The sequence below is a fragment of the Monodelphis domestica genome, chromosome 1 (assembly GCF_027887165.1).
Source record: "Monodelphis domestica isolate mMonDom1 chromosome 1, mMonDom1.pri, whole genome shotgun sequence".
Taxonomy (NCBI): domain Eukaryota; kingdom Metazoa; phylum Chordata; class Mammalia; order Didelphimorphia; family Didelphidae; genus Monodelphis; species Monodelphis domestica.
Genome location: NC_077227.1, coordinates 485,034,631 through 485,057,244, shown reverse-complemented (window position 1 = coordinate 485,057,244; position 22,614 = coordinate 485,034,631). Strand labels below are relative to the sequence as shown.

The window sequence follows — 22,614 nt, the reverse complement described above, 5'->3', positions numbered from 1 at the left end:
CCCTGGGCAAGTCACAACTCCAATTGCCTAACTCTTACCGCTCTTCTGCCTTGGAACTGATTATCAGTACTGAATCTAAGACAAAGGTAAAGGTTTTTTAAAAAAGAAATAATATGCATATGACAATACCATAATTATAGATATACATATATGTAAATAAATGCTTTATATTCGTGATTTTATTTGAACCTCATAACTCCACGAGGTATGTGTTACAGGTATTTCTTATACAGATGAAGAAACATGCTCAAGGAGATTATAGGATTCATTCAGGGTCCCAGAACTATTAAGTGGCAGAATTTGAATACAGGTCTTCCTGACTCCACATCCATTTATCTTTCTACCTCATTCTGCCCCCTCTCTACAAACGAACCCTTCTATAATTGCAAGCACTAATAACATGCCATGAGCATCCAGTTATACACAGGCACACCATCACAATACAGCCCCTTATACTTAAGCACACAAAGCCGTATGCCCTTAGAGCCTCACACATGCAGATGTGGGCTTATTTGTACTTATATAAGCAGGATACAGGCTCATATCTACACTGATGGCATACTCACACCCTTGCACACATCTTTGCCAATGGGTACGCCAACAGAAGTTTTACTTTCTCAACCAAGACTTTTCAGAGAAGCAGCACAAAGTCATGACTTCTGTGGAGGATGGTTGGGAGTTGAGGAGAAGATCCAGACCTATCTTCACCCCTCACATCCTGTGCATGAGGTTCTTCTTTCAGCTGACATTCCTGGGAATCTCCTCTCAGCTTAGGCAGAGTCTTAGTTGCACAGGGAGCCTGCCTAAGCTTCCCTTTTCCTTTGCCCTTCTTCAGCAAGGACTTTCTCAAAACACGGGCCCGTGACCGTGTTTGTGGGATCAAGTCAGAATGGAATGTCTTCCCAAGTTGGGGCTTGGAAGATTTTTTCCTGGTCCCTGGATCATCTGGGCTTTTGACTAGAGAATGTTACATGACAGAGGGGAGACCAATAAAGACAGAGAACAGCCCTTGGCATATTTTTTAGAAAATACTGAAACTAGAAAGCTTCCAGGAAGGTTGGCTGCACTGTCAAAGTGGTCTTCCAAAATCACAAATCTGAGCACTTCTCTCCTACTCAATAAGCTCTCATGTCTCCCCGTTACCTCTAGGAAATAAAATTCTTGTTTGACATTTAAAACACTTGACAACTTAGCACTGATCTATCTTTTAGGACTTAGTGTATATTATTCTATATATGTGATAGTTTGGTCAAACTGGCCTTCTTACTGTTTCTTGTGCATCACACTCCATCCCTCCTTCTCTGTGCCTTTGCATAGATTTCCCCTTTTGCCTGGAGTGTAGTCACCTCTGCCTCTTAGAAGCCCTTGTTTTATTTAAAACTCAGTTCAGACACCGCCGAGTCTGCCTCACAAGTCCCAGCTCTGAGTGCCCTCATTCCAAAATTATTTTTTTAAAACAATCTTTATCTTCTGTCTTAGAATCAATTCTAAGTATGGGTTCCAAGACTGAAGACTGGTAAAGACTAGGCAATTTAGCGACTTGCCCAGGGTTACACAGCTAGGAAGTGTCAGGTCAAATTTGAACCCAGGGCTCCTATCTCCTGACTCTCTATATAGTGAGCCACCCAGCTGCCCCACTTTGTGTTTATTTTATATAATCTTACATTCACACGTTAATACCCGCAATGTTTCACTGTACAGAATAACTTGAGGGTAGGGACAATTTAATTGTATTATTTATTTTCTGATCTCCCAGCACAGTGACTGGCACTTAGTAAGCACTTAATAAATTCTTTTTGATTGATTGATTGACTTACTGAGGATGAAGATGTGCTGCAGACTCTGGAGATGAGAATTCTCATATTCATGTTGTTTCTTCTTGGCCAGCTCCTGGGTCACCATACACCGGTCACAGAGTCCGGCCCTCAGCCTGAAATGGGATTAGCCACCTAGCTGAGTTCCTCTATCCCAAGGCTGTACCTATCTTCCCTCCCTCCCTTCTTCTCAGGTCTGGTCCATTGGGTGCACCTTTGTCTGTGACCATTTCAGTCTGGGAGGAATCCCAGGTTGGGACAACCCAAATACAGTCTGGAACTGGAAAGGGTCCTAGAGTGTGTCATATTGAATTTTGGTTGTTCTTGATAAAGAGGAAGGCAAGAAGGGGCACTGTCCTAGCTGGGTGACCCTGGACATGTCACAGCCCCAGGTGCCTGTCCCTTACCACTCCTTCAGCCTTGGGACCAATACTTAATATCAATGCTAAAATGGAAGGTAAAGGTTTTTTGTTTTTGTTTTTTAAAAGGAAGGCAAGACATGAAAGGAAACCTTACTGGATGGGTTTCCTCACTGTATGTTCTATAGGTGTCTGAAAAGCTATGTGTAAATGGATCTCTCTGTCTCTGTCTGTCTGTCTGTCTCTGTCTCTGTCTCTCTCTTCATTGAATGAATTCTATTTAAAATACAACCAGAGTTCTTAAGTGATAACATTTGTACAACCCAGTGAGAGGGAAGAGGTAAGGGAAAGAAATAAGTCATGTAAACATGGAATATTATTAAAAAAAATAAAATCACATAAATATGGAAAGATCTGAATAAATACATAAATTAAAAGAAAATTTAAAAATAGATAAAAATAAATATAGGTAAATAAATGAAAATAAATAAAAATTAGAAAGATTTCTTTGGAAAATTTTCCTCCAGGGAATCCACTTGTATTCTGACTAAGCTAATCACAGAGAGAGGGTGGTGCAATTGAAGCTTGAATTTGATTTCTGAGTCTGCCACTTACTCTCTGGGCATTTTCATCTTGTCAATATTCTCATCTATAAAATGGGAATTACTACTACTTGGACTACCAGCTTCACAAAGTAGTTGTGGGGATTAAGTGAAATTATGTATTTATTTACTAGCATTTTGAATCCCTAAAATGCTACATAAATTATTTATGTTGTTATTTAGCCATTTCAATTTTGTCTGACTCAAGATCTCATTTGGGGTTTTCTTGGCAGAGATTTGGAGTGGTTTGTCATTTCCTTCTCAAACTCATTTTGCAGATGAGGAAACTGACATAAACAGGATTAAGTGACTTCCCTAGGGTCACATGGCTAGTGTCTGAGGCCAGAATTGAATTTAGGAAGATATTTCTTCTTAATATCAGGCCTGGAACTCTATCCACTGTAACACCTAGCTGCTCTGTAGATTATTTATAGGCAACTTTCTATATATATGATAATAATTGTAAACAATAATTAGAATCACCTTTATTTAACTGATAAAGTTGGATTTTCATGTATGAAAATTATTGGAGAGAGCCCTGAATTAAGAATTAGTAGACCAGAATTCTAGTCCTTTCTTGTCTGATGATGTAACCTTGGACAAATTGTTTATCTTTGGGACCATAGTGTCTTCTTTTGTTTAAAAAAAAAAAAGAAAAAGAAAAAGAAAAAGGATAATATGTTTACTATCCTCACAGGGGATAGTAGAGATCATATAAGTGGAATAGCATTTTTAAATGGTAAAGCTCTATACAAAGATGAGGTATAAAATCAGATTGTTAGAGCTAGAAGGACTTAAATTATGGTTATATATCAGAGTTCCTTAAAGTGAAGCCCATCAGGCCTTTTTTTAAAAAATGTTTTCCTTTAAACATTTTTTTATTCAAAGATATTTTATTTATCCAATTAAAAGGAATAACAATTTTCACCATATGTTTTCCAAAATTATAAGCTCCAAATATAAAATCCCTCCCCCTTTGAGATGGTAAACAATTTGATTTGGGCTATACAGGTATTGTTATGCAAAACATACTTCCATATTGGTCATTGTTGTGTACAGTTAGAACTGTCTCCCCAGAAACTCTCTTTCCTAGTTTCCCATGTTCCTTCTCTACATTAGGTGCTAATGTAGGGAGGATATAAGTTTTGTGGGGTTCTGAGAACATGGTTGGGAAAACTTTCTTTACTCAGGCTTTAACCTTTGTTCTTTTATCTCTTCTACTTCAAGTGATTATTAATAAATCTTATAAAATATGATACTTGGAGTTATTGGATATTACTTTTAATCTTACATTTTAAAAGGATACTCCTAGAAAACCCAAACCTCAGAATAAAACCATAAATCCATCACTGCTTTCAAGAGGCTTTGTGTTCTTAGAAATCCCTCATGAGAAATCATTTCCTGGTCATGTTCTTCCTAATAAATAGAGATCACTTTCTTTAAATAGAAGGACCCTGTGGGGGGCCGCTCATTCTGCTGGGTCCTCTCAGTAAAAGGTTTGTGTTCAGGACTTACCTGTTCTCTAACACCTTCACATTCTCTTTCAGGGCTTTCTGTTGTTCCCGAAGTTGGTGGTTTTTGGCAAATAGTTCTTCAATTCTCTGGGCATCTCTAATTCGAGAAACAGAAGGAGACAATGAAAATGATCCTTTGCCTTCAGTAGGGAAAATTACCCTGGAGAGGAGGAGGACTAAAGACTGGGATTGGGGTGGGGGAGAAAAAAAAGAGGGGGATCTACCTATGAGGCAATCCCAGTAGCTCAGGCAAGGAGTGAGCAAGGCCTGAACTGAAACCAGAGGATTTTTGAATTGGGAAGGATCTTAGAGACCATCAGAATTAGAGGGATGGTAATGGAGAAGGTAAGAAAGGGATGAATAAGCGAGATCTTTTTTTAAGAAAGCATGTACAGGACTTGGTGATTGTGGAGATGTGGCAGTTGAAGGGGAGAGAAGAGGCAATAATGAAGCTGAGGAAGTATGGTATAATGGGCAGGTAGGTAGCACATTGGATTAGAAGCAGGAAGACTTGAGTTCAAATGTGACCTCAGATACTTATTGGCTGTGTGATCCTGGAGAAATCACTTTACTCTGTTTACTTTAGTTTTCTCATTTCTAATATGATCTGGAGAAGGAAATGGCAAACCATTCTATCGTCTTTGCTAAGAAAACCCCAAATGGACTCATGGAAAGTCAGACACAATGGAAATGATAGAACAACAACAAATGGCATTATGGAAAGACCACTGTCCTAGGAGTCAGAGAATTGGGATTCAAATTTTAACTCTGCCACTAACTTGCTGTATGACTTTACCCAAGTTGCTTAGTAGCATGGAATGTAGAGCTATAAAGAAATCATTTAATTCAACCATTGGCAGATGAAGGAGCTGACATGGAGAATAATTAAGTGACTTGTGCCAGGTCATGCACAAAGTAATTGGCAGTGCTGGGATTCAAACCAGAAATTCTACTTTTGCACCCAGGATTCCTGCCACTACACCACAAACTGTCTTTTCTTAATTTCTCTGGTCCTCAGTTTCCTCATCTGGAGAATGAGCAGATTGGAGTAGATGATCTGTAAGGTCCTGACTTACTTAGAGGTCTTATGATTTCTATGTGGTTCATATGAAGGATAGAGGACTATTTCCAATTTGCAAAGGATGGTTTGTCTCTTCTGATTTCCTATCCCTACATGTCTTCCCCCCCTTCATTATATTATATTATGTTGAGCTTGGGACCCCCAGACTACACCTTGAGTCATAAAACTGAGGGACCAGCTAAGTACCCTGTTTTTTTGTCTTTTCAGTCTGATTCTTCATGACCCTATTTGGGCTTTCTTGGCAAAGATACTGGTGTGGTTTGCCATTACTTTCTCCAGCTTATTTTACAGATGAAGAAACTGAGACCAGATTTGAACTCAGAAAGATGTCTTCCTGACTCTATACCTAGTGCTCTATTGACTGCATCACCTAGTTGTTCCCAGCATCTTACAGGCTTCATATATCTTCTGGGACTGGGTGAGGCACCATATAGAGGGAAGGGTTTTTCTAGATCCTGACAAATATTTCCTTTGAAAATTTCCTCTGGATCTTTGGAGAGAACATCAAGGCTCAGCCCATACATCAATAGGGGGCCCCCTGCACTGTTGAACTCACCGGCACTTCTCTGTGTTGAGCTCCAACAATTTGTTCTGCAATCCTACAAGAAGGAGAGGATATTAGGACACTGGGTGTTCCATTATAAAACCAAGACACTGTCTGCTAAGTGTATGGGCACCTCAGTTGGTAGAGGGGCCATGGAAATGAAGAAACTCTGTCTCTTTTTATGGAAGGAGCTTTGAGCTGAAAAGGGGTACTAGATTAGCAATGACTTTTCCTTTTCTTCTCACGGATGGCAGGGACCTTTTCTGATTGTCTTTTACAATGAATTACTGTGCTCACCTATCAAGGTCCTGCCTGGGCATTTTCAGAGGCCTCCCTTACCATTCCTCCACTTATCCCTTCAGCTCAGGTACTTAGGGAGGCTTCTTGCTACAGTGATAAGGGTCCTGGAATTCAGTGATGGGAGAGAGACCCACACAGGGAAGGTGTGTTCTCTTTTTATAGGAGAGCTGTTTATTTTATAACTAACAAATGACTTTATGAGAGGTTAGCTTGGGGCCCAATCCTTTTGACTCCCCTGTATATGACACGGGCATTTAGAACCATCTTTTAGTCAAGGTGCCATGGGATCAGGAATAGCTTAGATGTTTCAGCCCTAATGATTGCACAGCCCACCCTGTGAACTTGCTCTTGTCTCCCTGGAGGCTGGTCATACCAAGGACTTCTTTCTCGTGGACATCCTTCAGCTTGTTCAAACTTTCGGTGAAACTGTCCATGGCCAGGATCTGGTCCTGGGAAGCAGGGGACCTTTCTTCCCCCACTCTTCCTATGGCAGTAGGAACTTTCTCCTTGGGTCTTATTTCATGGTAGTCTCTGACCTTAAAAAAACAAAAGAAAACCAAGTCAGTCATTACATACAGAGAATGTGAAGGGTAGGAGCCACCCAGAACTCAAATGAAATTTTTCTTGACTTCATATGAGATTAAAAGTGAGAATCTAGAGAAAGGAAATATTACTTCTGGTGCTGATGATCAGCAAAGATTTCTGGGAAGATAAGGCTTTCTAGCTATGCCTGTCTACACAGGCAACGTGAAGTGGATGGTGAACTCTATTTCCAAGGCCCTCCTATCTCCCCTCTTTATCCCCAAATTCCTGAGTGTAACCCATGAATCACTGAAATGGGGAGTTGTAAGATTAGCTTTAAATAGCAACTCCACCCCCCCCCCCCATTACCTGTGTGACTGTAGACAAGTCCTTTAACCTTTTTTCTTTAGTTTTCTCATCTTTAAAATGAGAGGATTAGGTTCTGATCTCTGAGGTCTTTTTAAAACTCCAAATGCTATTTTCCTATGGTCCTCTGATAGAAAACCAAGCTCTTGGTCATGTTATTAGCTAAACATAGAGAGGATGGATCTGACTGGTAGGCTCATTGGCATGATAAGTCTCATAGAGGGAAGAAAAGGCATGCCCTATTTCTTAGGTAATGAGACTTCTCATTAAGAAAGAAAACATGTCACACACACATACACACACATTTAAATGCTCTGCTGCCAACTTTAGTGGTGTATAGTAGGGGAAGACTGAAGTAATGTCTGTTCATCCTACTGGATCAAGGCACCAAAACCTTGCCATGGGTCATGGCTGATCTTTTTACTTCAAGTTCTTAGTTCAATGGGGTTCAAAACAGGCTTGTGACTTGATTGTTGAACCTAATTAACTAGTATTTGACAACACAGAGAAGTCAGCTTATAAAATCTCTTTTTCAAGGCTCCTTTTGGAAACCCACACTGAAATAATGCCAAATTATAGCAGATATATGTGGGAAGCTGTTTTATAAGAGTGGGGATCATTTTGGTCTAGTTCAGACTTCATTGTGGCCATTCATTTATTCATTCATCTATTCATTTACTGAAGAAAACATTATTGAATACCTCCTATATTCACAGATTAATGCTCTTAGAAGGGGGAAAGTCGGAAGGAAAAGATACAATCTCTGTCCTCAGAGAGTTCACATCTAGTAAAGAAAGACATAGTTTGGTAGAAAGAACACTCTTAGCCCTAGTTGTTTGGCCCTGGACAAGTCACTTAACCCCAATTGCCTATCCCTTACCACTCTCTGCCTTGGTACTAATACATGGCATTGATTCCAAGTTGGAAGGTCAGGATTAAAAATGATATTCTGTAGCCAACCCACATCTTTTCAGTGATACAATTGAAAGTTGCAGATCTCACTGAACTTATTTTTAGTAGATATAAAAATACCACTTGATTAAGAAGAACAAAAAGCTACATTGAAAGTATTCTTCTAACAAGCTGTCCTTCACATATATTTTTAAATCCATACATAGCTTCCTAAAAGAAATTAATGGCAGTAATAACTTTGACACCTTTCTGATTAATATTAAGTAAGGCATAAAACAGGTATGTACTCACCAAATATATTTGTTACAATGAGGTTAAAGATCAAATCAAAGAAAGATTCTATAGATTGTAGAATCTTCCAGATTTCCTGGCTGTAGATGACAGTGTGTTGATTGCATTAAAATCCAGAGCATTGCAGAATCTCCTCAGTGAGACTCATAATCTGGTAAAAGAGTATGGTCTAACTATTCACATAGGAAAAACCAAGTGGATGAAGAATGCCTATTATAAAGATCATTATATGTAATCAGCCCATCAGATGGTATATTATATGCAGTTGGTCCATTCAAAGGTCCATTGGTAATATGTGTATACATGAGTATGCATGCATGCACACACATAAATATGTATATATGTGTATATATGCATATATCTATAGATGTAGATATAGTATATGTCTTCTTTAGACACTTTGTATGGACAATGATCTGAATCTAGAATTAAACAAGAATAATAGAGGAAGATGGATTAAATTTAGGAAACTGAACAGCGCTTTTAAAGACTCCAAACTCAAGGAAACTAAAGAATATATGGTAGTAATATGAGTCATGGGATATCATGTTATCTGAAGAATTAAATTTGAACCTTATCCAAGTGGCAATAGAGAGGACCATGGTGGGTACAAATAGGCTATAACATATCACCAATGAAAGAATTATACAATAAGACATTTCTAAAGGACATTATTTGATGAACAAAGGTGGTAATCTTTCATATAACCTAAGGACAGTCTGCCTTACTTATTTCATTCATAATTGTATGAATTAAGAGAACTAGAGTTAGGCACCCTTAACATTGGTAGAAGCCCTAATGGAGGACTTGTTGAAAGACATATTTGTAAAGGATGAGCAAGCATTTTTGGGTTACCACCTTTATCATTGGAACAAAAATAATGACATCAATGAAGTCACAGATCCATTTAAGTAAGGGACTATCCCTCCTCTTTCTCACCATCTTCCCCTATCCTCTGTGAACACTGCTTCTTCCCATCCCCACTGCTTTAGGAAGAAACCCCAAATTCCTATTCTACCAGGATCCTTAGGACTACTCCTTTCTTCTCAGTGGTGGCAGACTGGGCTCTTCCAGGTTCTCTGCCCTGCAATACAAAATATTACTGCTTACAACATTTGGATGGGTTGGGAATAATCAACCATAATCCTTCTGAGAAGATGGAAGACTGTCAAGTTTTACCATGCCCAGCCACTATGTCCTCAGAGCCTTCTGATCTTACAAATTGCCCTGTCGTTATGCCATTCTGATGCCCCACCACTTCCACCTGAAAAAGAATCCTCAAGACCAACAGTCCTTGGCATCTATCCAGCTCCTGCAGCTGTAGTGTTTATGAACCTTCCTAGCCATCTTGGAGTTGCATCCTCCTATGTTGTCTTTACCACCTGGAGTATGAGTTAGAGAGGAGGGACTGTCTCATTTTGTATTTCTATCTTCAATATTTAGCACAGTGTTTTGTACCAAATAAATATTTAATAAATCAATTTTCTTTCAGTCATTCATTCTGTAAGTTATTGTTATTATTAATACTACTATTAAACAATTATATATTTTTTTCTTCTTAATTGGTCCTATGGTTTCATGGAAACTTTCATTGAGGAAACTCCTACCTAAGCACATCACCTCATCCTTTTAATTTAGGGTCTTAGAGAGTTGACTGCAGTACTAAGATGTCAAATGACACACAGCCAGTTCCTGTCAGAGATGGCCTTGAAACCAGTTTTACCTGACTCTGAGTCCATGTCTCTATCTGCTATGCTATGCTCCCTCCACAATGCCAATATAAGCCAAATGTAGATGTTTGGGGTCTCTATTTTATCTATGCTATTGGAAGTCCCTTTTTCACAACTGAATTCCAGGTTCAGCAGGCTAGAAAATCCACTGGGAGACTATCTAGTTCACTCTCCATATCCCCAAAGATATCAGAGAATCATAGATTTAGAACTGGAAGGGACCTTAGAGGTCATCTAGTACATCTTCATTTACAGGGATGAAACTGGAGCTCAAAGAACTACAATGACTAGTCTAAAGTCATAGATAGCAATCAGCAGAGTCGAGATTTGAATGTAGCGCCTCTGACTAGAGGAAGTTAGGTGGCACAGTAGATAGAGTACCAGGCCTAAAGTCAGGAATACTCATCTTTCTGAGTTCAAATCTAACCTTACTCTTACTAGCTGTGTGATCCTGGGCAAATCACTCTACTCTATTTGCCTTAGTTTCCTCACCTATAAAATGACCTGGAGAAAGATATGACAAACTATTGCAGTGTCTTTGCTAAGAAAACCCCAAATGGGGTCACAAAGAGTCAGACAAGACTGAACAATGACCTCTGACTCCAAACTCAGTACTCTTTCCACTATAGCATATGTTTGAGTCTCACTTTACTCAGACATAACTATCTTTTCTTTTAACAAATGTCCAAACTAGAAGTGGAAGAACTTAGAACAGACTTGAAGGGGACACTAGAGCAGCAGCATTTTCTTTCTTTCTTAATTAATTTGACTAGTAAGACCTTATTAAAGAATGAAAGTGGATTGTTAGATTTTTTTTTTGCCTCTTATTTTGTATGTTTTTCTGCTTGCTTTTGTTGATGGTCAAGTCTACAATTAAAACCCAACACTTTAAAAAAAGAGTCTAGAGATCCACTGTCTAATTTAGCGTAGGTGGTTTTAAGTTTGTGGTCTTCAGCTCACTCTGGGTCAGAATTTTGGAGCTCTGCTTTGAAATGGTACAGTCCTAAAATAACTCGATGTTGCCATAGGTCTTTTCTTCTGAGTATCTCAAAGTACTTTACAGATTGATTTCCTTGATCTTCCCACTGACCTTCTGTAAGGAGGAAGGGAGGTGCCAAATACACAGTCCCTACTTTTCCTTTGAACTTTTTCAAAGGTAGACTTCCTTCATTATAAATGCAAGGTGTGATCCTTATTAATTTTATAGCCTAAAATGCCTGACCATATACCTCCTTCAAGTATAGCATTTTAAAGTTCACAAAACACTTTCATATCCATTAACTCACTTGATCCCCACAATACTTCTTTGGGATAGTTAGCTAGGGCAGGAATTATTATCCCCACTTGATAGGTGAGGAAGTTGAGGCTAGGAGAAGTGGAATGACTTGGCTAATTTCATATGGTTGTGATAGATCTGGTCCTACCTCATTGCCGCTACTGACTAAGCACAGATCAATTGGGGTACTTTAGAAGAGGACAAACCAGAGAAGGCACAGTTCTTCAGTTATTATCTGGGCAGGAAACTTTTATAAGTAATGGCACCCTCCTTTAAACTGACCACTGCATGCATGTAATCTAGCTGTCACCAACTATTGGTTGAAGTATGTAACTTCACTAAATCAGATTTTGGGGGGTACAGAAATTCCTTAGCTCCAAGAATTATAAATCTCAGAGCTGAAAAGGCCTTTAAAAATCACCTAAACTGATTTGTTCTCCCAAATAGCAATTTCCTGTAGAACTCCAAAATGTGTTTGAAGTTCTCCTTTGGTGTGGATCTCACAAACCCACCTCCAGTAGCCCCTTCCTTTCACTTTTGGGAAACTCAAATTGTTAGGAAGTTTCTCCTTTCCTTGAGCCAAAGCCTGACTGCAAATGTTCACCTTCTGGTTCTAGTTCTATCTGAAGAGGTGTGGTGGTGGAATTTTTGTTGAGACAAAGGAAAGGAATCTGCGTGAGGTAGGCAAGTTATAAAGAAGTGATAATTGCCCGTAAAAAGTTTTAACTAGGTGTTTAAGGTTGAGGTAGAAACATTCATGAGTAGTTTCGAGAGACCTCAATCATGATGGGGCATTTGTGAAGTAACTTGTATTGAGTATGAAATGCTTTTCTTTCCATCACAGCCTTGTGTCTGTTATCTGTGTGATTCCAGAGGAAGCTGAACTTTCTCCCAGAAGGGAAGGTAAAGAAGTTGGAAGAATGTCTTTGTATATCCCTGGTTGTTAGAATGAAGATTAACCAAAGTAACAGATACAATGCTTCTAAGGGGAGAGGGCAGGTGGGAAGAACCAGAGGTGGAGAATGGGAACTAGCACATACTATCTGGTATAGGTTGGAGAAAGAAGAGTAGTAGCAGTTGGTGATTCCTTGCTCAAGGATATGAAGGCAGTTGTTGTGGAACCTACTAACAAAAATAGAGAAGTCTATTGTCTTTCTGGAACTATTAAACAAGGTGTAACAGAGACTTATCCACATAGATAACATCTATCCACTATGGGGGGACAGCTAGGTGGCATGGTAAATAGAGCACTGGGGTTAGTCAGGAAAACTCATCATTGAAAGATGGCCTCAGACACTTACTTGCTGTGTGACCCTGGGAAAATCACTTAACCCTGCTGGCCTCAGTTTCTTTATCTGTAAAATGAACTTGAGAAGGAAATGTCAAACCACTCCAGTATCTTGCCCAAGAAAACCCCAAATGGGGTCACAAAGAATCAGAGATGACTGAACAACAACAATAATAGCACCTACTATGGGAAGTACAACTCAAGCACAAATGATGTATCAGAAGAACCTTGAAAAGTATTACCAAATGATTATAAATCCTTGGCAAGAAACAGAATATGACAGGGGTATGGATTATATTTTTCTCACTGTTATCTATCAAGGTTAAGGAATGAAGAAGAGAAAAATTAACTTGGGAAGTGAACAGCTGTCTGCAAAGGCATTTCTGAGAATGAGATTTGGATTTTTCCATCATGGGTTTACAATATAAGGTTGACAGATTCTTGGCCAGAGACTAAGTATATTTAACAAAGACTGATGAGGATGTTTTTGTCAGATGTCTTGCAACTTTAATCAACAAGCCCTTAAACCAAAAAGGATGGGGTGGTTTGGGTATGGATTGTGTATATATCCTTGAAAATTTGATAGGATAGAGAGAAGCCTCAAAGAAGGCAGCCAGTCAGTTGGCAAACTAACTCAAATCAAGCATGTACTACATGTCAAGTATTGTGTTAAGTGCTGGGAATACAAAGAAAGGCAAAACAATAGTCTTTGCTATTAAGGAATTCATAGTCTAATGGGGAGGTGATGTGCAAATAATCATGCACAAAAAGATATATACTGTACAGGATAAGGAAGGTATTAAGATTAAGGAGAATTGGGAAAGACTTCTTGCAGAAGGTAGGACTTTTGCTGAGACTTAAAGGAAATCTGGGAAGCTAATTGGTGGAGATGGGGAAAGAAAGTGTTCTCAGTATGGGAAATCTTCAGTGAAAACACCCAAGAGTCAGGAGATGGAGTGCTGTGTGTGAGGAACAGCAAGGAGGACAATGTCACTTTGGAGAAGAATAGTGAAGTTAAGATCTACAAATCAGTAGGAAAACCCATGGCCTCAAGTTTCTATCTGTAAATATCTGAAGTTTGGGCAATTAACAAGAAAAGCCAGTGTTCCTAATTCAAGTGGGCAAATTTGACCTCAAAGATGTTACTATTAATTGATGTACTGAAACTTGTGACTGGACTATGGCTTCAGAAGAAGCACTTTTGGTAAACCAGACAAACATTACATATTTAGAAGGAATACATATATGTAGAAATCTTGGAACCAGAGTTGGGAAGTATGATGGAGCATTTTGGGTGACGGTCAAAGGCGGAAGAAGAAATGATTTTTGTCACCAAAGTATCATACAGACTACCTTGACAGAAATAAGAAATAAATGAAGAGTTTGGGAAACTAATCACACAATGTAGCAGTGATGGGAGACTTCAACTATTCAGACACTTTCTGGAACTCTCTGACAAAAGCAGATTAGCTAATAGTATTTAGACTTGCCTTAGTGATGATTTCATTCTTCAAAAGGTAGAGGAAATGATAATCTGCATCTATTTTTCACTTATAGAGAAGAACTACTTACTGGGGAGGAAATGATGGAAATATATGATAAGTGACCACTAGGATTCCATTCTAGAATTTATTCACTTATTTCAGTTGTGTTCAATCTTTGTGACCCCATTTGGGGTTTTCTTGGTAAAGATACTGGAGTGATTTACCATTTCTTCCTCTAGTTCATTTTACAGATTTGGAAACTGAGACAAACAAACTTGCCCAGGGTCATACAGCTAGTAAATGCTGGAGGTCAGATTTGAACTCAGGTTTTGTTGATTTCAAGTGTGGCACTATCCACTGTACTACCTAGCTGCATTTATCGTAGTAAAGAGGAAACTTGGGTATAGTCGATGCATGCTTGATTTTGGAAAAGCAGATTGCAGAAGTTCAGAGAAAAAGTAGTTAAAATGTTTCAGGGGAAGTCAGCCCAGGAGGGATGGGAATGCTCAAGAATGAAATTCTGAAAACACAAATGGAAATATAGTAATTCAAAAAGGAAAAAAAATGGCATTTGTTTGAAGAGACTCATGTATGCATGAAGAACTCATGAACCAACTTAGTTTTAAAAAAATGTACAGGAAGGGATACCTGGGTGGCTCAATGGATGGAGAGCTAGACTTAGAAGCAAGAAGTCCTGGGTTCAAAACTGACCTCAGGCACTTCCTAGCTAGGTGACCCTGGGCAAGTCACTTAACCCCCATTGTCTAACCTTTATTGCTTGTCTGTTTTAGAACCAATATATGGTATTGATTCTAAGGTGGAAGGTAAGGGTTTATTTTTTAAAAGAAGAAAATAAAATAGAAAAAGTGTACCAAAAATAGAAGTTGGGCCAGACAACCGAGGGTGAATATGAGTTTAATGCAGATGTATGAAAATGGTGGCAGTAATGCTAATGTTCACTTGGTTAAGGAATCTAAGGAAAATATAACTTAAAAGTTATTTTGGAAGAAAAATGAGGATCACAAAAGGGATAGATCTTTTGCTTGGGATGGTTTAGGTGATGATAATAAAGAGGAGGTAGAGTTACTCAATTCTAATTTTCTTTCTGTTTTCTAGGCAATGTAGAATTATATCTACATTGAAAACATTACAAAGACACCCAAGATAAGTAAGGAGATAATAAGAGGACGCTTTTATCTGCCTTTGCTAAAGTCAAGTGATCTTGCCCAGTACATCTCTATCCTTCAGTCCTGAAAGAATTGTCAAATAGGATTGCTGAACTGTTATTAGTGATATCTGAAAGATCATGGAGATTGGGAGAAGTGCCACAAGACTGAAGAAGGGCATATATCCTATTTTTCAAAAAAGGAAAGGGAACAGAATCTTCAAACTATGGGCCTGTGAGTTTGACTTTGACTCCTGGGAAGATTCCAGAAAAGATAATTTAAAAAATGATAGACTTGGGGGCAGCCAGGTGGCTTAGTGGATTGAGAGCCAGGCCTAGAGACAGGAGGTGCTAGGTTCAAATTTGACCTCAGACACTTCCTAGCTGTGTGACCCTGGGCAAGTCACTTGACTCCCATTGCCTAGCCCTTACCACTCTTCTGCCTTGGAGCCAATACACAGTATTGATTCTAAGATGAAGGCAAGGGTTAAAAAAAAAGATGGACAAAAAGGGAATCAATGATTACAAAAATCCAGCATGGCTTTGTTAAGAATAAATCAACTAGACTTTGCTTTTTTTAAAAAAATAGATTCCTAATGAAGCAGATGAAGGAAATACTGTGGATACAGTTTATCTAGTCTTTTCCAAAGGTTTTGAGCAAGTATCTCATGCAATTATGGAAAAGATGTTTTTTCCATGCAGTTATGGAAAAGAGGTGTTATATGATAATATAATCACATAGATCAGAACTGCTTGGATGGTTGGACTCAGAGCTGTTGGTAACGTTTTAATTTTAGCAAGGCAGAAGAGCTCCAGTGTAGTGCTCTAGGCATCTGTACTTGGCCCTGTACATTTTTGTTAATGACTTGGATAAAGATGTATAAGGTATGTTTTATTTATTTTTTTAAACCCTTACCTTCCGTCTTGGAGTCAATACTATGTATTGGCTCCAAGGCAGAAGAGTGGTAAGGGCTAGGCAATGGGGTTAAGTGACTTGCCCAGGGTCACCCAGCTGGGAAGTGTCTGAGGCCAGATTTGAACCCAGGACCTCCCATCTCTGGGCCTGGCTCTCAATCCACTGAGCTACCCAGCTGTATCCTCAGGTATGTTTTATTGCATTTTCAGATAATAAAAAGCTGAGAGGGATAGCTAACACTCCAGCTAACAGTCAGACTCCAAAAGGACTTTGACAGGCATCAGAACAACTCTAATCAAATGAAATTCAAAAGGGATTAATGTAAATTGCTGCATTTTAGTACAAACATCAACTCCATAAGCCTAAAATAAAGAAGACCTGGATTGACAGCTCTTGGTTTGAAAGATGGCTGAGGCCTGAGGTGGATTGCAAGGTCATTAAGAATCAACAGAATGATGGGACAGCCAGAAAAAGCTACCTTAATCTTGGGCAACTTAAGAAGGGGCCATAGATTCCACAAACAGGGAGATGATTGTTAGATGTCATCTGTGGCGTTGTGTTCAATTCTGAGTGCCACAGTTTAAGAAGGACATTGACAAACTGGAGAGTATCCAGAGAAGGCAAACCGGAATGGTGAAAGGTCTTGAAGCTCCTGAAATATGAGAATCTGTTAAAGCAACTGGGTGTGTTTAACCAGGAGAAAAAAAGACTGGGGAGGGGTTGAGATGGGACATGATTGTCTTGTTCAAGAATTTAAAGGGCTCCCAGGTGGAAGAGGATTATATTTGTTCTGTTTGGCTCCAGGGGACAGAACTGGAGCCATAATAGGCAGAATTTGTTAGAGGCAGATTTTATATCAGGAAGAACTGCTAACAATTAGAGCTGTACGAAAAGGGAATGGGCTGCCTAGAGAGCTGGTGGTTTTCTCTCCATTCTAGGTCATTAAGCAGAGATTAGATGACTACTTGTTGGGTGTGTTACAGTAGATATTCCTTTCATGTATGGATTAATCAAGATGACTTCTAAAGTCCCTTCCAACTCTCAGTGTCTGTGATTTTGTGATTCTGGAGGCAAATAAAAAAGTCCAGTCTTACTTCCCCATGACACCCCTTCAGATATTTGACAATAATCATGTCCTCCTTAAATGACTTCTCCAAGTTAAGCATTCTTAATTTCTTAAACTGTTCCTGCTTATCAATATCTTTTTTAAAATGGTGCTCAAGAACCAGAAGAGCATTGTGCACAGTAATACCAATATTGTATGATGATCAACTATGAAAACTTGGTTACTCTCAGCAATGCAATGACTGGGACAATTCTGAAGGACTAATGACAGGGAATGCTATCCACCCCCAGAGAAAGAACTGTTGGTGTCAGAGGGGTGTGGATCAAAACATCCTGTCTTTCACATCAATGTATTTTGGGTTATATTTTGAGGTTTTGGTTTTGTTGGAGTGTTCTTACAACAATGACCAATATGGATTTTGCATGACAATAAAAAATTCTGGTGCTCAGAACAGAGCCTGGACCCATTGGAATCTCAGGGACAGTATGCATTATAAACTGTTATCAACTAGAACAAAGAAGTAGAATGAGATCAGTCAGGATATTTTGACTTGAATGTTTTCAAAAATTCACTGGTGAGGTAGAAATGGATGAAATCTTTATTTATTTATTTTTTTAACCCTTACCTTCCATCTTGGAGTCAATACTGTGTATTGGCTCCAAGGCAGAAGAGTGGTAAGGGCTAGGCAATGGAGGTCAAGTGACTTGCCCAGGGTCACACAGCTGGGAAGTGTCTGAGGTCAGATTTGAACCTAGGACCTCCCATCTCTAGGTGGATGAAATCCTTATTGAAGAAACTACTAGTTGATTTTAAACTGGATTCCTTTTTCTCATGAGAGAAAGCCTGATTTCTAATTCTGTCCTTTGTAAGGATCGAATAATTTTCAGAGCAATCTCAACTTTTGAGACCATGTCAGTTAGTAGAGGTCTGTGTACTACCTTGCAATTTTGAGATCAAATAAGATGATATATGTGAAACAGGTTGCAAACTTGAAAGCACTATGTAAATGCTATTATTATAATTTTCTTCTTGGTGTTATAATTGCAAGAGTAATAGGTTTGGGTTTGAGTTTTAGCTTGATTACTTATTGGTTGTGTGGTTTTAGGCAAATCACTTCCTGATAATTTCTAATGTATATTCTAATTTTTAAGGATATAGCTCCACATTCTTCTTAATTTCCACCTTCACTGGTCTCTTTTTCAAAAAGAACAATAAATATTTTTTACTTTTGGCTCTGTTCCTGACCAATTGTGTGACCTTGGATAAATCATGTCTCCTTCTTGGATTTCTGTTTCCCCCTCTCTAAAATGAGAAAGAAGATGTCAGAAGACATTATTTTAAAGAATTCTTCCAGTTCTGTCATTCAATAGATAAATGATTTTTGACAGTTAATCAACAAACAAACTTTCATTAACTTTGTCCAGCCCTGTGCTGGATTCTGTGGCAATTTCAAAAAAATAAGCTCAAGTATAGGTCCTACTAGACCATCCCCTAATCAAGAAGCTTCAAAGACTCCCTTTTGCCTCAAGGATTAAATATTGAGTTCCCTGTTAAAGCCCTTCCCCTGGGGTCTTAATAATTAGTCTTAGTTTTGCCACCTATGTACCCTATATAAGACAAGAGGCAAAGGGATACAGTTGAAAGAGCACTGGCAAGGGCTTAGTCTCCAAGCCTGGAGGTGGTCCTGGTTTAAATTTGACCTCAGATACTTTTTAGCTGTGTGACCCTGGGCAAGTCACTTAATCCCCAAAGCCTAGCCCTTATCACTCTTCTGCTAGAACCCATACTTAGTATTGATTCTTTTTTTTTAATTTTAATTTTTAAAAAATTTTATTTAGTCAATTTAGAACATTATTCCTTGGATACAAGAATCATATTCTTCCCCTCCTCCTCTCACCCGTTCCCATAGCTGACTTGCAATTCCACGGGGTTTTAAATGTGTCCTTGATCAGAACCTAGTTCCATGTTGATGTTTGCACTTAGTATTGATTCTAAGACAGAAGATAAAGGTTAAGAAAGAAAGAAAGAAAGAAAGAAAGAAAGAAAGAAAGAAAGAAAGAAAGAGCATTGGTCATATCAAGAGACCTGGATTTGAGTTCCAGTTCTAATACTGTCTGCCTTTGAGTAAGTCTGAGGATTTCCCTGAGCTTTAGCTTCTTAATCCACAAAATAAAAGACAATAAATTTTTCACTAGAGAGGCAACATGAAGGAATGTCCAAAGGGCCAGCAAGCCTGGAAATCAGGAAGGTGTGGGATCGAGTCTTAGCTTTGGTACCTATATACTAGCTGTGTGATCATAGGAAAGTCACTTAACTTTTCAATATCACTGGCAACTTTTAAAGACTAAATTTCAATGTAAATTTAAAGACAATTAAAAAAATTTAAAGACAAATTTCAGATGAGATGCTGATTTTGTTAGGACAAAATAAATAAGTAAATCTTTGCATTAAGTGCCTCATGGGGTTATTGTGAAGAAAGCATTTATAAACTGCAAAGTGCCAGTCAACTAGGTTTTATTAATTACCTCTTGTGCTAAGTGCTGGAGATACAAAGAAAGACAAAAAACAGTACTGAATCTTAAAGAGCACATGATCTTAATGGAGGTGCCAACTTGCAAACAATTATCTGCAAGCAAGATATAGACAGGAAAAATTGGACATAGTCTCAGAAGGAAGGCACTGAGATTTAAGAGTCCTGGGAAAGACTTCTTACAGCAGGTTTTTAGCTGGGACTTAAAGGAAGCCAGGCAACCCAGGAGGTGGAGATGGAGGGAGATCTTTTGGTATTCCTTAATGGAGAGCCAGGAATGTTAGATAGTTAGAAATAATCTATTTCAGTCCCTTAGTATTACAGATGAGGAAACTGGGATGGAGAGAGGTCCAGAGATGTATTTAGCATCATACCACGAGTCAATGGCAGAGTGAGGTTTTTTTTTTTTTCTTAAACCTTTACTTTCCATATTGGAATCAATAATGTATACATGTATGTATATTGGTTCTAAGGCAGAAGAGTGGTATGGGCTAGGCAATGGGGGTTAAGTGACTTTCCCAGGGTCAATTTGAACCCAGGACCTCCCATCTCTGGACCTGGCTCTCAATTCCCTGAGCTATCCAGCTGGCCCTGAAGAGTGAGTTTTTAAAGCTAAGGGTTTGGATTCCTGGTCCAGTGGAATTTTCACTATATCAGACTGCCACTGACAGTCTGAATTTCTTCATATGAATTCTTTCTGGGCATGGAAACCTCATGAATCTTAGAACTAGAACTGAGTTAAATGCAAGAGTCTTAAACTTACTAGGTTTGTAGGAGTTTTTAGTCTGCCTGAATTAAGTCACTTAGCTTTTCTGTGCCTCAGTTTACTAATTTTTTTTTTTAAAGAGGAGGCTGGACTTGATGGCCTTTAAAATCTTTTCTACCTCTAAATCTATGATCCTATCTAAGATCAGATGTTCTAGGGAAATTCCCTTGACATTTTCCACAGCCTCAGAGCTTTACAAATAACTTAATTTCCAGATAATACCTTATGGCTGAGAATAATTCCCATTTTTCTCCTCCTCTATTTCTTTCTTCTCTATTTCTCAGAATCCCTAAGTCTATAGGTTTGGGGTGACTAAATCGTGGTCTCTAACACCACCCTTTGTGCCTGGAACCCCCTCTCTATTCCAGATATCAGAAGGTCATATGGGAAACTTCTCCATGGTTTATGGGCTAATTCCTTTAAGAAAGTGGCCTGCGGCTGAGTTCCTAGCTGCTGGGAGGTGATGGAAGCTATAACATGCTTAACTGGGATATCAGGGTGATTGCTGTCCCCTAACGATGGAGCTGAGAACAACACCCACCAGTCAAAGACCTGAAAGAGTCTCAGCTGGGAGCTTAGCCCCATAGGGGATAGGGCAATATGCACACATCATGCCTCTGCTTGCATTCACAGGCAACCCAGTCTTACAGAGCAAAAGACCTGCATGTGAGCAGATCCTTAAAGGTATCTGAACCATGGAGAACCCTCTAGAGCAACTGTATGATTCTAGAGAAATGCTTCTTCCAGTTTTCCTTTTTTAAATTCAAGGTCCCTGTTAGAGAACATTCATTCATTCATTCATTCATTCACTCAACAGGCATATTTGTTAAATATCTGTTATGTGTATTCTAAGAATACAAAGACAGATTAATTGGATCATTATTTAAAACGGGAAGGGACCTTAACTGTAGAAATTTTCCATCTAACCCCCTTATTTTATAGATGAGGAAACTGAGACCTAAAGAGCTGTAATGACTTACCCAAAGTGACATAGGTAGTAAGTTAACAGAGAGAAGATTTGAATACAGAACAGGTTTTTTCACTTTAAACTTGGAAGGAGTCAAAGGATTATTGTATAGGGCATAGAAAACTCTTCATTGGAAGATCCTTTTTTCTCCCTCTTTTTTTTTCCTGAGGTAAGCAGTTTCTCAAGCACCCCAAGATCTAGAAGGGGACATTTCTGCAACCCCTCCCTCATATTTAGTTTATAGATGTAAGCGGCTAGATGGTACAGTAGATAGAACCAGGATTTGGTGTCAGGAAGACCTGTGTTCAAATCTTGCCTCAGGCACTTAACAGCCATGTGATTTTGGGGTAAGTTTGTCTGCCTCAGTGTCCTCATCTATAAAATGGGAATAATAAAAGTAACTTCTCCCCAGGATTGTTGTGAGGATCAAATGAGATAATATTTGTTAAGTGATTTGCAAACCTTAAATTCTATTTAAATACAGACAACTCTTTGTTCACCTAAATAGTATTTAAGCTAAGTTTGATTTAGTCCTGGGGCTTATAGACAATAACAATGGAAAGGACCTTAGGGATCATGTAGTCTTGTGGTTAGAAACATTTTTTTGTTGTTGTTGTTTTATATCCCCTTTCAACAACAACATGTTGTGAACCCCTAGGGTAATTTAATATACTATTTGTAGTATTCTGCAATTATTTATTGCATAAAGTACCATTAAAGAATTTTTTCTTTAGTTCCTTGGACCATCATCCCTAAACCAAGCAGTTGGACAACCACTCCATGGGAACCACTGGTCTAGTCCAACCCTTTTCATGAAGGTAGTGTCTTGGGAAAGCTCACAGAGTTAGCTGCTGGTAAGCACTAGGGCCAGAATTGGAATCCCAGTCTTTGGTTCTAGGTCCCATAGTCTTTCCACCAGTATATGCTGCTGCCTTGTACTTCCTCTCCAGGGTTTTTCAGGATGTCATCACTGAGCACCCGTGTGGCTCAGAGGAAAGAATATTGGATTTAGTCAAAGGATCCAGGTTTGAATTCTGCCCTTGCCCCTTTCTACCTTTAGGCAAGGTACTTATCTACCATGGCCCTGAATGTCTTAATTTATAAATGTTATAAAAATATTT

At 38.8% G+C, this 22,614-nt stretch overlaps 1 protein-coding gene across 4 annotated transcripts in view; it reads right to left on the bottom strand.

Moving 5' to 3' along the window:
* RBBP8NL (RBBP8 N-terminal like) overlaps positions 1 to 22,614 on the bottom strand; it is an 80,270-nt gene that overhangs the window by 33,487 nt on the left and 24,169 nt on the right. For 3 of the 4 annotated variants that reach the window (XM_016428483.2, XM_056812870.1, XM_007475602.3), the window contains exons 2-5: positions 6,588 to 6,750; positions 5,927 to 5,969; positions 4,291 to 4,386; positions 1,818 to 1,930 (exon numbers count right to left, since the gene is read on the bottom strand). In XM_016428483.2, coding sequence (XP_016283969.2) covers positions 1,818 to 1,930; positions 4,291 to 4,386; positions 5,927 to 5,969; positions 6,588 to 6,648 — 313 coding nt within the window. In that variant the 5' untranslated portion in view covers positions 6,649 to 6,750. Of the gene's footprint in view, positions 1 to 1,817; positions 1,931 to 4,290; positions 4,387 to 5,926; positions 5,970 to 6,547; positions 6,751 to 22,614 lie in introns of those variants that run through there. The other variant, XM_056812871.1, reaches the window with a different exon arrangement.